At 44.0% G+C, this 13,079-nt stretch overlaps 1 protein-coding gene across 1 annotated transcript in view; it reads left to right on the forward strand.

The window, feature by feature from the left end:
• ATM (Serine/Threonine-kinase ATM-like protein) overlaps positions 1-13,079 on the forward strand; it is a 312,761-nt gene that overhangs the window by 168,002 nt on the left and 131,680 nt on the right. The window contains exons 52-53 of the mRNA XM_087389269.1: positions 6,830-6,904; positions 7,067-7,174. Coding sequence (XP_087245395.1) covers positions 6,830-6,904; positions 7,067-7,174 — 183 coding nt within the window. The remainder of the gene's footprint in view (positions 1-6,829; positions 6,905-7,066; positions 7,175-13,079) is intronic.

Consider the following 13,079-nt stretch of genomic DNA (forward strand, 5'->3'; position numbering starts at 1 on the left):
ACAGTTCCGCGATTCAGATTGTTTCAGAGGATTCGCGAGATGGGCTTCAGTGGAGAAACACAGTGGGCTATCATGGCTTTGTATGAGAGGGTCACTGGTCGGGTTCGGACACGTGAGGGGCTCTCAGAGGAGGTATGCAGCACGATTGGGGTAAAGCAGGGTTGCCCGCTCTCTCCTACTCTCTTTGGACTATATATTGATGAGCTAGAGATGTTCGTACAGATGACAGGCGGTGTGGGCTCTACTCTCTCAGGATCCTCCATTCCTATCCTCCTGTATGCAGACGATGTGGTTCTCATTTCCTCTACTGCTCAGGGCCTCCAGGCACATATTGAGGCACTCCACAGGTTTTGCCAGGACAGGGGATTGACCGTAAACCTTGGCAAGACCAAGGTTATGGTTTTCAACACCTCTGATCGTATCTACAGCACGGATGAGTTTTGCTTCACTTATGACGGACAGCCCATTGAGCTTGTTAGAGAGTACACTTATTTGGGGGCAGTTTTCAGGGGACCGATCTTTACCATGACATATGCAGCACGAGATAGGATTAGTAAAGGGTATGCTTCGTTGGCTCATCTTGAGCGTCAGTGTTTTCAGTCCCACTTTCAGCATCCCGATACCAAATCCCTGCTATTTGACACATTGGTGAGACCAGCTGCGATGTATGCAGCTCCTTTCTGGGCAGGAGACCTTGGCGCTGCAGATTGGAGACGAGTAGAGAGGTTACAGATCATCATGTTCTCTCGGCTCATTGGGGCCAAGGCTACAGTTCCGCACGAGATCATGCTAGCAGAGTTTGGAGCTACTTCCCTTGCATTGGATGCAGCGTTTCAGTCGGTCATGTATTTGCACAGGGTTAGGGAGTTTGGAGACTCAGCAGCAGGCAGAGCTCGGTTGCCATGGTTAGCACTTGCATCTTCTATGGAGTTGGCACGATCTGGGGCCCGATACTACTGGTACTTCAGACTCACTAGATGGCTCACATCTCTTGGACTAGACATGGATAGACTGCCTCCCTTCCGATACAGCATAGATGCCCCTCATCTCGAGTTGACTCGCCACGAGCTTAGTCAGGTCACGAGAGCAGACTTGCTGCAGCTTCATACGTACCGCACTTGGATTTATCCCACGCAGCTTCCGACGAAGATGGCCACATATCGTGACCACTTCCTTCGGATCTCAGAGGATGGATTTGTCATTCCACCAGGCTACACAGGTATCCACATGTCCCACTCACTGAGGATTGCCCTTGGCCAGCTTAGAGTCTCTTCGCATCAGCTCGAGATAGAGGCTGGTAGGATGCGACGCATGGAGGATGGACGGCGTCCAGGCCGAGAGACCAGGATCTGCCCTTGTTGCACCATGGGAGAGGTGGAGTCGGAGGAGCACTTCATTTGCAGATGCCCGCTATATTATGAGCTCAGAGGTAGAGTCCACTGTCTCTTCACGGATGGCTTTGGACCTCTCTCACGAGTGATGGACTACGAGGATCAGCATTGCCTAGCTCTTTATGTCAGGGAGGCCACTATGCTTCGACGAGACTACCTCAGAGACCATCAGCACAGACCGGAGCGTGATAGAGCCCAGCCTGATAGAGCTTAGGCACACGCTATACCAGAGGACAGAGACCAGGAGGAGCACGAGGAGGTCAGAGCTCACACAGGACACATGCCTCCACCCTGTGGATGTACATATGAGATGGTTTGTAGACGCCGCAGGATCTTGTTACATAGGGGACGTACTCGTCGCTTCATCTCCAGACGATCCAGGATGATGGCAGCTTTTCGGAGGAGACTTACTCATGGAGATCTCGCCCCACCAGCCGCTCACCTCACCTTTGCTCAGATTTGTACTCTCATAGCAGGAGGCAGAGTCGATGGACAGGATTTCCAGTATTATTTTGGTTCTCAGACTCCGTGACACCTGGACTTGTATCTTTGCATTGGCATATTGTACTCATCCCCCCATTTTGCACCCAAGGGCGGTTTCCTTGCATCTAGTTTACTTTGTATTTACTTTCACTTGCATTGTATTGCGTAGCACTTAGATGATATTCGACGATGCCTCTTCTTTGTGGCACGTTGATTTTGTGCTATCTTGTATGCAGAGTTCTTGATGTCCCATGGGCCCATTTGGGCCTTTAGTGGACAATAATACACTTTCTTTCTTTCTTTCTTTCTGCCGTCTAAACTCTTTTTTGCATCTCTCTCTTTCTCCCTCAATGATGGTGGCACTTGTCCGACGATGGGCCAAACTAGGACATGACAGCAGACCACACACACCAACCGTCGCCAGCGGCACCCTCGTACATCACCAAGATCCCCCTTGGGATTGGCCCCTCCGCCGCAAGCCTCCAGAAGACTATTGCCATGGTGCCACACCAGAGCTTCCACCCTCTACATGGGCTCAAACATTTTATGTACTAGTGTTTCTATGATTATATTGTATTTATCTTGGGTGTAGATGTTGACCTAGGGGCGCCACCCGTTCAGCTCATCTGGTTCTTTTCAGTCTCATAGACCCTTCGGACTTTCAAAGGCTACTAATAACTTTTCTTTCTTTTCTTCTCTCTCAGATTGTAGAGACAAGGACATGACACACAGATAGACTCATCCCACGTTTCTCACAGTTTGATAGACCCACCGGTCTTCCGATGACTTTCATAAACTTTCTTTCTTCTCTCTCTCTCTCTCTCTCTCACACACACACACACACACACACACACACACTTTTTTTTTTGGTGAGAAGAAATATTTTATTGCTGTAAAATAATTACATTCATAGTTACTTCAAAAGTGGAGTAACTACTACTCAACTGAAAATCTCAGTATAAGCTATATATACATCATGATCAATCAAATGAGTCTGAAAGCAATCATAAAACGATTGCTGTAGAGATCGTTTGAAAAAAACAAAAGATGGAAAAGTAGGGTCACCAAAAACTCTATGATTTCGGTCCATCCATAGAGTCCATAGTGCCCAGTAGCGCACCCAAACAAAAAATAAATCAAAACCCTGTCTAGCTGGATGAAAACCAAACAACCAGAAGAACTTGCCAAATGTAACAGTAGGAAATCACGTTCGAAGCCCCTGTCGGATGAGAGCGAGGAAATCACTAGTGTGTGGACAGTGCCAGAAGATGTGAAGCACAGATTCAACAAAGTGTAGGCATCTGTGGCAAACAGCCGGACGAATATGTCTATGCGTGAGTAATTGGCCAGATGGAAAAATGCCAAGTAGGACTCGCCAAAGGAAAAGCTGTTGTCGAAGAGGGACTTTATAATGCCAAAGGAGACGCAGCCGCTTTCGCCACCACTTTAGTGGGCGATCCATATGCCAAACAGAGTTTGCTCTGTCAGAAATCCAAGGCGGAAGTAATAACACCAGAGAAGGCACTGTGATATGTGAGAGCTTCAAAGGAGGGGCTGAAGGGGAAGAAGAATGTAGAGTCCAATCCTCAAGTCTATTCTGAAGTTCTAAACGAGGTACCGGCAAGAACGGTTGAAGCATTTCTGAAATTTGATGCCGTAAAGGATGATAATGAGCTCCCAAACCATATTTGCTAGCAGCCATAGAAAAAGATAAAAGAGTGCCATCATCTTAAAGTACATCCGTCACAGAAGAAATGCCTTTGAAAGATAGAAAATAAGAACGCCTGGGATCTTGTATAGCCAAAGGAGGGTGGAATACTTTGGACCAATAAATATTCTCAGCCCTCAAGGAATTTCCCGACGAAGAATCCCTACCATTCCATTCCAAGTGGGATAAAATATGCTTCCAATCAAGAAGCAAATGAGTGACAAAAGGGCAACCTCTGATCTTGCCTTGTATGGAGCCAAATAGGAAATCCCACTGTGTAGGCTGCCAATGCCCAAAAGCAGAAGTATGAATATGCAACAAATGAGAGCGGATCATGAAAGCCCAAGGCTCTGATCCTCTTGCATAAACTGCAACATCATTTTCCCCCTGTGAGCAAGTATATGCATTTGAATATTGAGTATGTTCAGACCCCTGTGCATTTTTGGAGAGCAGAGACGATGCATAGAGAGTAGTCTGAGACTTTTCTTGCCATTTTTTGAACACCAGAAAATCTCCATGATAGCAGACATAAAGGAAACCAGATCTGCCTTAGTGAACATGATGAGAGGTAGATAGCATTGTATGTATACTATCAAAATGTATTGTGTTATTCGCAAACGAACATGTAATGGTGAAGTTGCAAGCTTTCAATATTCAAGTTTTGCCCTCAACTTTGTGAGCACCTAATCAGCTTGTTGAGAACGAGTGAGAGCATGCAACGGCAATAATTTTGATTTCTGAAAATTGACACGAAGACCAGCAGCCAAACCATATGTAGAAAGAGCCTGCATAATCATGGAGAGATCGCTCCGAGTATCTTTCGGGGTGAAGAAAGAATCATCAGCATATGCTTGGGCGATTATGCTACGGCTGCCAGGAATTTCCAATCCGTGTAACATGCCAGTGTCCAAAAGGTGGTCCATATATTGAAGCATTGGATGAGTGGCTATGGCAAAAAGTAAAGCACAGAGGAGACATCCTTGCCGAACAAAACAACCAAGAGTCCAGGTTGAAGAAATATCCCTTGATAGTATGCAGGCAACTTTACTATCTTGATATAGCCAATTGATAACTTGCTGCATTTTTTTGCCAAATCTTAGTGCCTGCATAGTTGATGAAATAAAGTCCCACTTAACAGTCTCAAAAGCTTTGGCAATATCAACTTGCAATAGCAAAACATCCTGCTGCATATATTTGGCATATTCGATTCCAACATAAGCATTAGCAATGTTATTTGTGATATGCCTACGAGGAACGAAACCATATTGTGCAGGATGCAACCCATCATGTAAATAGCGTTTTAGCCGATCAACAATCATTTTAGTAGTAACTTTGTAAATGACTGGCATAAGCGTGATAGGTCTCCAATCAGCCAAAGATTCACAAATTTGCTTTTTTGGAAGGAGTTTAACAAGACCTCTCTTCCATGTGTCTGGCATTTTCTGATTTTTCCAAGCAGAATTCACCATATGCACGAATGTATGCTTCAAAAGAGGCCAATATTCTAGAAAAAACTCAACTGTAAGACCATCCCATCCTGGAGATTTCCATCTACCATAGGATTCGATTGCATCTGACAATTTCCTCTCAGTAAAGGGTTCCTCCAATTCCAAAGCTTGAGTAGTGGAAATAATAGGAGAAACATGTTGTAGAAGTAAATTTCTTGCAGACAAAACCTGCTGCGAAGGAGGATCTGCAGAACCAAATTGCTGAGAGAAATGATGTACACAAACAGAAGCAAGCTGTGACCATGATGTAGTCCATGAACCATCAGGCAGAAGCACCCTACAGATGTTTGTTTTTAATCTCTTCTGATGCAAGCTTTTAAAAAATTGTTTTGGAAGAGCAGCCTTTATCTATAAAAGCTCTTTGTCTTGCTCTAGTCTCCCATTTAGCCAGTTTCTTGTGATCATTGATTTGAAGACAATGTCTAGCTTGGCATAGTGTTGTTTGCTCATGCAAGGACAATGTACGAAGATGACTGAGTTCAGTGAGGTCTTGACAAGTCAATTTGGCCTGAGCAACAGTTTCTGTCAGAGTCTTTATGTAAGACTTGCCATAACCTCTAATTACAACTTGCATTTTGGAAACAAAAGAATCCCATGCAGTATCAATATCAAAGTGGCTCTGAGAAGACAGAGAGTGAGATGCTTTAGTGACCATGACCTTGAAAACAACATGCTGCAAATAGCTATTGTTCACAATCAGATGTCACCTTTGAGGCAGTCTATCATCTGGCATATCATAAAAAGATAACCGCAACCATAAAGGTGCATGATCTGAATGCACAAAGGCATAGTCAATCCATATTTTGCATGTAAAATCATCATTTTATTGTGGAGCTACACTATACCAGCGATCTAGACGTGCTTGATAAGAAGAAAGGGCATTATGTTGGAAAGTGTATCCTGGTGACAAAGGCTGCAATTCCTTCCAAAGATCAACCAAATCAAGATAGGGCACTGCTCTCTTTAGGATGTACCACTTACTTCTTTCAGAGCTTCTCATGCTTCAGTGGACACCTACCTCTTGGGAGATTTTGGCTAGCATTTCCTCTTGGCACATTTGAAGAGCCAGATGTACAGAGGCCTTGGATGGCACCCATATATACCCAACACAGGTGTTCACGGGTATTTGGACTGACACGGTTCACACTTTGATAGCCATATGGGCTAGCATGCAGGGCCCTTCACGGGCAGCCTCTTCTAGAAGGACTGTGTTTCTTCGAGTTTGGAGGGGTTCTCCCTTTTTCTCGAAGGTTTCTACCGGATTGAGATGGCACTATCAGCCCTAATCCTTTCTTTTTGGCTCTTGAGCTTTTCATGCATTGCATGGTGTATCCCGTATGGAGCTTGCTCTAACGGTTTTCTTTAATACTTAATAGAAGTCTCTTTTTGCAAAAAAAAAAAAAAAAGACCACATGGAGGATGCACCATAGTTGTAAGCAAGTTGTAAGAACCATATTTGTCAAGACCATATGGGGAATGCCCCCTTTAAACCTTTTTTTTTCTGAGGTGCACCCTGCTAGTTTCGTGTCTCATGGACCCATTTTTCAGACATGGACAGTGTGTTTCTTTTCTTTTCTGAGCTATGTTGAATTCTTCTATGGAAAAGCAATTGATTCTCTGTATATGACGTATGCTAACACAAGTTATCTGATTCTTTTTTCATTGTTGCGAATCTCAAAGCAGGACTGTATCTTGCTACTATGACTTTCAGGCCTGACTGGCTGTTTATTTCATTGCAGAAGTTAGTTCAGTCAATCTCTTTTACCAGCCTGGAGAGCACTGGAAATGTTTATCCTTCTATAATCAAGCTTCAGGTATTCATGATTAGAATGGTTTTTACATCTAGTGTTAGTCTTTGAAGCAGGGGCCATGGGGCTATAGTCTGTGATCACATTCACTGTGGTAGAGTTAGTTTTTCTCCCTCCCTTTTTTCAGAGGAATCTTAGATTGCACTGTGGTAATTTTTTATCTTGCAGATTTTAGATTGTTTATCGAAGTCCTGGGGTTTGCGCTGGCGACATGAAAAAATCCAGGGTGGAAAGAGCTGCAAGCTCTTGGGACCTTACATCCCATCTAGTGATCAAGTATGATATGTACTGCAGCTTGTGTCTTTTTAATAGATGTGGTGATAATAAGGAAAAGGGATTAATCTATTGAATCTTAGCAGCAAAATGTGTGCCTGATGTACCGAGCACGTAGAGCACAAGAAATCAAGCATTTTTTCTTTTTGGAGCGCCCTCAATTCCTTCCTAGATCAAGAGATATTGCTTGATCGAGGTGGTGGGGCTAAAAGGGTGCAAAATGATTATGTGTCAGTGATGTGGCCACTGTGTCGTGTGCGCTTAGCCAGGGCTATGCTTGTGAGGCATTGTGTAATGTCCTCATCACTGATCCAAAAGCCAAAGGATTTATGCCAGTTAATGTGTGCCCCTGCAGCTGAGCAAAAAATATCCAAGGCTGTCCGGAAAGAATCAAGTGACTTGGAGCAATCTCTGATATCCGGTTTGTGTTCCTGAAGAAAAAGAATATCTAGAGAACCGCCTGAAACACCTGGATGGAGCTGAATATCAGATGTTTATAGGGGTATGGTGAGGAGATCATTTAGGTAGCCATGGCACTTTATACGAGAGTCTCAGGCAGGTTTGGACGGATGTAGAATGAACAAAGGAGATCATGAACACTATTGGGGTCAAACAAGGTTGTCCATTATCACCTTCCTTGTTGGGCCTCTACATAGACGAGCTTAAAACTTTCATTGGGACACTAGGGCATAGGCTCCTCTCTCACGGGCTGATTTATTCTGATCCTCCTATACTGAGATGATGTGTCCTTGCTCTCATCCTCAGTAGGTAGTGTCCAGTGACAGTAGCATGCACTTCATACCCTTTGCGAGATTGATGATTTGAAGGTCAATCCAGGTAAAACCAAGGTCATGATCTTCAATACATCTAAAGCAGCCATGCACAGAGAGTAGTTCACACTAGGCTGCATACGGGTGGAATCCTATACGTACTTGGGGATTCTTTTCTCTTCCCTAATTTTGACAATGTGACTAGTGATGTAGGCTCGACTGAGCAGGGGATAGATATGTTGCACTTGCTAGACTTGAGAAGAAGTGCTTTCACTCTCATTTCAAGGGTCGCCAGACCAATCTCTTCTCTTGACCCCTTGGTCCATCCAGTGGGTATGTATGGTAGTCCTTGTTTGGGGCCTGACACGTCAAAGGCAATGCTTTAGGTTCTGTTGCTGTCATGTCCTAAAATTGCGGTATTGAGGAATTCCATTGCATCAGAAACTCTTGTGACATAAAACATTATTTCTTGTACCAACCATTCTTGTACCAAACATTGTTTCTGCAATGCTAACTTCTGGGCTTGCATTTTGCCTCACATACCCTTTCAACACTTTCATGAACTGCTCCATGAAGAGCATCCATCGACTCTACAGCAACTCTACAGAGTTTCTACATATGCCAATCTATCCAGTAGATCGACAACCAAAATGCTTGTTGGAAATGACTTTCAGTTGTTCCACGTCTTGGACACCCTCCTTCATGTCAAATGATGCATGTGTGTGTGACAGAGGGGAGATATATAAAAGGGTGCAGGGAGAGGAGGGTTGTGAGTTTGGGACATTATCTTCCTTTGCTTTAATTTGCTTACAATATTGCCAATATTCAGCAACTCGGAACAGTCAATTCATGCTAATGTATGGTTACCACAAGCTGCAATTACCTGATGGAGTTCCGGTACATCCAATTGTTCATATCAGTCGACTGGAAGAGGCTCCGGGTGCTAGAGATAACTTGGTTTTTGAGGATGAACTCATAAGATTGAAAGACCTATCCACTTATGTACCCCATGAACTGGAATTTCTTTTGGATTATAGGGAATGGCAGTTTAGAAACAGAATTGTTCGAGAGCTGAAGGCTTAACTTGAAAGATCAATCCATGAGGATGGCACTCGGGAAAGTGTTGATTCTCTTCGGCACCACTTCCTAGATTTTGTCTCAATCCTTCTTTGTTTAAGGGGGGAGGATTGTTAGGTCCATGCATGGACATAACTAGGCATATGATGGAGGTTAGGTTAATCGATGGTCATGTGTACTAACCATGGGATAGTTAGGACACAACATACCTTTGGTGCACTAAAGGGAATCTTAGGCTTGAGACACCTAAGACACCCTACGTCTATATTAGTGAGAACCATTGCGCAGTTGGGTCATTCTCGGAAGTGGGGCCTCCTGGGAATAACCAGCAAGCTTGAGAGCCCGTCCAGGTTTGCATCTGGTCTCCCTTTCCGCGTGGTATGGGACATGTAGCCTAGTCTAGCTCGGGGGTGATCCTAAGGGATGTATGGTTGGGTGTGTTAGAATTATTATTATATTCTAGTAGTGACCAATGTAATGTAATAAGTAGGTTAGGGGCACTTTTCCCTCATTAGAGGTTTTTCCCCCTAACCACAGTTAGTTCAGTGAAGGATAAGGTTTTGTCACTTAAACAAAACTTTTCCCTTTTGTTGTATTTAGTAACTTCATCTATTGCAATCTGACGTTCAGCTCTCTTGCTCTCTCACTCTCTCTTTGTCTAATATTTGGTATCAGAGCAGCAAGACCTTGCTCCTAGCTTCTGGCCTAGCTCTTGGCTCCCAGCTCCCAGCCCGTTACACCCGGCCCGAGCTGCACTTCGCTCACCTTGCTTACCTTGATTATCTCCGTACAATCTGTACGGACGCTTCCATACAGCCATAGTTGACTGTTCCGTACAGTGGAATCCGTCGTACATCCAGCGCCAATTTGCTCGTCCGTACATCCTGCGTGTAGCCCGTCTGTACAAGTGCCGTCGTCCGTACACTACAGTACAACGCCGTACATCCGTACATTGCAGTCTCCATCCATACATCCGTACACTGCAGTCTCCATCCGTACGTGTGTTGTCTTTTAAACAGTGCTGCTAGGTACATGTACCTGTGCCGTACCTTCGTCGTACAATAGCTGTACCGTACCAATAGTACCAGCTTAGTGCCGTACGTATCTACATTAGCTTCAGCACCATACAAATATGCAGTCCATACAACTGTTCGCTATCTGTACATGTGACGCCGTACAACCTACGATCGTCCATACAAGCCTGAGGTGCACGTGCCCGTACAGTTGTACTAGATCATACATCCCCGTACATTGCGTCAGCAAACGTACAAATGTATGTTGTTGTCCGTACAATCCCAACTCATTTGGTGGATTCTATTGGTAGCACGAACTCCTCTGACGTACAGGTGCAGGTTCAGTTAGTAGGTGTTTTTCTTTGCATTGAGCCATTGTTTGGCTGTGTATTCAAGGAGTTTTGTGGGCAATTGTGACCACATTTGGAGAAATTTGGGCCTTTTGGGTAAAGTTTGGGGCTTTTTGTGAATTTGCCCCAATTTCAGCTCAATTTCTCCCCAAAATTTGGGGCTTTTGGTTTTGCACTGCAATTTCCTGCATAATCGGGGCTTTCAGTTAATTTGCCCTCTTTTGGATGCAATTTCCCTCAAGAAATTGGGGCTTTTGCAAGTGGGTTGCAATTTTGCAGTGAAAAATCAATTTGGGAGTTTGCAGGCAATTTTGGACTCATTTTGAGTGACATTGCAGACATTGGCAAATTTTGCAGTGTTTTTTTGGCAGTTTTGGAGAGCATTTGCAGGATAATTGAAGTGCATTCTAAGCCTTTGACAGGCTGTGACAGTATTTGTCACTGTGGGCAGCTTTTTCTTTGCAGATTTTACTTGTGTATTTTATATCCCAGGAAGGGATTTCACTTGGTCAAACTATTGTATTTTTTGATATTTTCTGGTATAAATGGCTCAGAACAACTCCAATGAGGTGTTCGGAGTTCTCACACAGGAGGATAAGTTGGATGGCACCAACTACTCCTTGTGGAGTTTCATGGTTTGCAATATCTTGGTTGGCAGACATCTTTGGGATTATGTCAATGGGGATGAAGCAAGACCAGATACAACTACTACACCTGTCACTCCTACAGCTGGAGGCAGGGGTAGAGTATAAATGCAGCACAGGTGGTTGGAGTAGCCGCTCCAGGAGCTCTCACAGTAGAGCAGAAAAGATGAGACTCTAGAGATGCACAAGCTCTTTCAGTAATTTCTCTTTCTGTCAAGAGGTTCATTATACCTCATATTCGGTCATGCAAGACATCTATGGCAGCTTGGGAGATACTAGAGAGTATATTTGCAGCAAGAAACGATGCCAGGGTTTCCTTTCTGAAGCGAGAACTTTCCCATACACATATGGAGGAGGGAGATTCCATGAATTCTCACCTCACAAAGCTTTAGGACCTCAGGGAACAAATTGCTGAATATTGATGAAGTCATTCCGGATTCAGAGATGATCACCACCATTCTGAACTCTCTTCCTGAGTCCTATCTTGGTTTCGACACCTCGCTGAATTTGTCATTGAGGGGGCAGCGATCCTCTCTCCTTTCACGAGTTGGTAGGACTTCTGTTGCACAAGGAACAAACTCGCAGAAATATGGCAATCCAGGCTGGCGAGCATGCTATGCTCTCCAAATTCAAGCCCAAGGGTAAAGGGCAGCAAAAGCCACATGCGAATCAGCCCACACATCAGCATAAAGATGATTCTAGACAGCCTTCTTATAAGGCAAAGGGTGATACAAATAAGTAGAAAAAGAAGGGCATTTGTCATTATTGCAAAAAGCCAGGTCATTAGATTGGAGAGTGCAAGAAGCGCATAGCCAAAGAGAAGAAAAGGGATTCCGGTATAGCTGTGTCAGATGCATCAGTTCCACATTCTCATGATGGAGGAGATGTTGCAGCCAACTTGGTTGAAGAGCACTATGCCTTTCTGTCTTGCACTTCAGATTTTTCAGTGCGTACTTCTGATATTACAGCCACTAAAGATGATGACCCATATGCTTTCTTGACTTGCAGTTACGATCCTTCAAAGGATAAATGCTCCTTTAGTGTTGATGAGACACTTCATACTTGGTATTTTGACAGTGGTGCTTCAAAGCACATCACTTTCAAGAAGAGTCTGTTTGTAACTCTGCATTCTTTACCCACCAAGAAGAAGGTAACTTGTGCGAATAATTCTTCTTATTATTCGGTGTCGAGTGGGAGACATTATTCTCATATCCACTGATGGCACAGATTTCAGTTTCAGATGTACTCTATGTGCTAGGGATAAAGAAGAATTTGCTTTCAGTGTCCTCACTCAATAGAGGAGAATTTCAGGTTTTTTTTTATGATGACAAGTGTGCAGTCAGAGACAAAGAAAATGACTATGCTTTGATGTTGTCTAGCACTTTGTATCAGGGTCTTTTTCAGCTTGATCTATATGAAAAAAGATCCCATCTTGCATTATCAGTTAGCACTCCCACTGTTGCGATGCAGAATGCGGAGTTATGGCATGCCAGGTATGGGCACATGAACTATGGTAGCTTAATGACACTTCAGAGGCATGATATGGTTGATGCATTGCCTCCGTTGGAGTTGCCTCCTCCTCATGCATGTGAAGGCTGCATTCTTGGCAAAATGCATAGACTTCCATTCAAAAAAGATGGTGCAGTGAAAGCTACACGGAAATTACAGCTTATTCACAGTGATGTCTGCGGTCCCATGAGGACACCGACTTTTGGGGGTTATCTCTATTTTGTTACTATCATAGATGACTTTACCAGCTACACTTAGGTCTATGGTCTCAAGGCAAAATCAGAAGTGTTTATGCATTTCAAACACTTTGTGGCTATGGTTGAGAATGAGACAGGACTCAAGGTGCAGACACTTCGAATAGATCGAGGGGGGCAGTATACATTTTTTAAAGAAAAAGGCATCATGCATAAGCTTACAGTGAGGCTTACATCTCAACAGAATGGAAAAGCTGAGTGGAAGAATCGCACCGCCATGGAAATGGATAGATGCATGCTCACAAGTAAGAAGTTGCCTCACAGGTTTTGGCTGGAAGGCCTCATGTATGC

This window comes from Dipteris shenzhenensis, chromosome 18 (genome assembly GCF_047967505.1).
Source record: "Dipteris shenzhenensis isolate YYH24624 ecotype China chromosome 18, Dip_SZ_1.0, whole genome shotgun sequence".
Lineage (NCBI taxonomy): Eukaryota > Viridiplantae > Streptophyta > Polypodiopsida > Gleicheniales > Dipteridaceae > Dipteris > Dipteris shenzhenensis.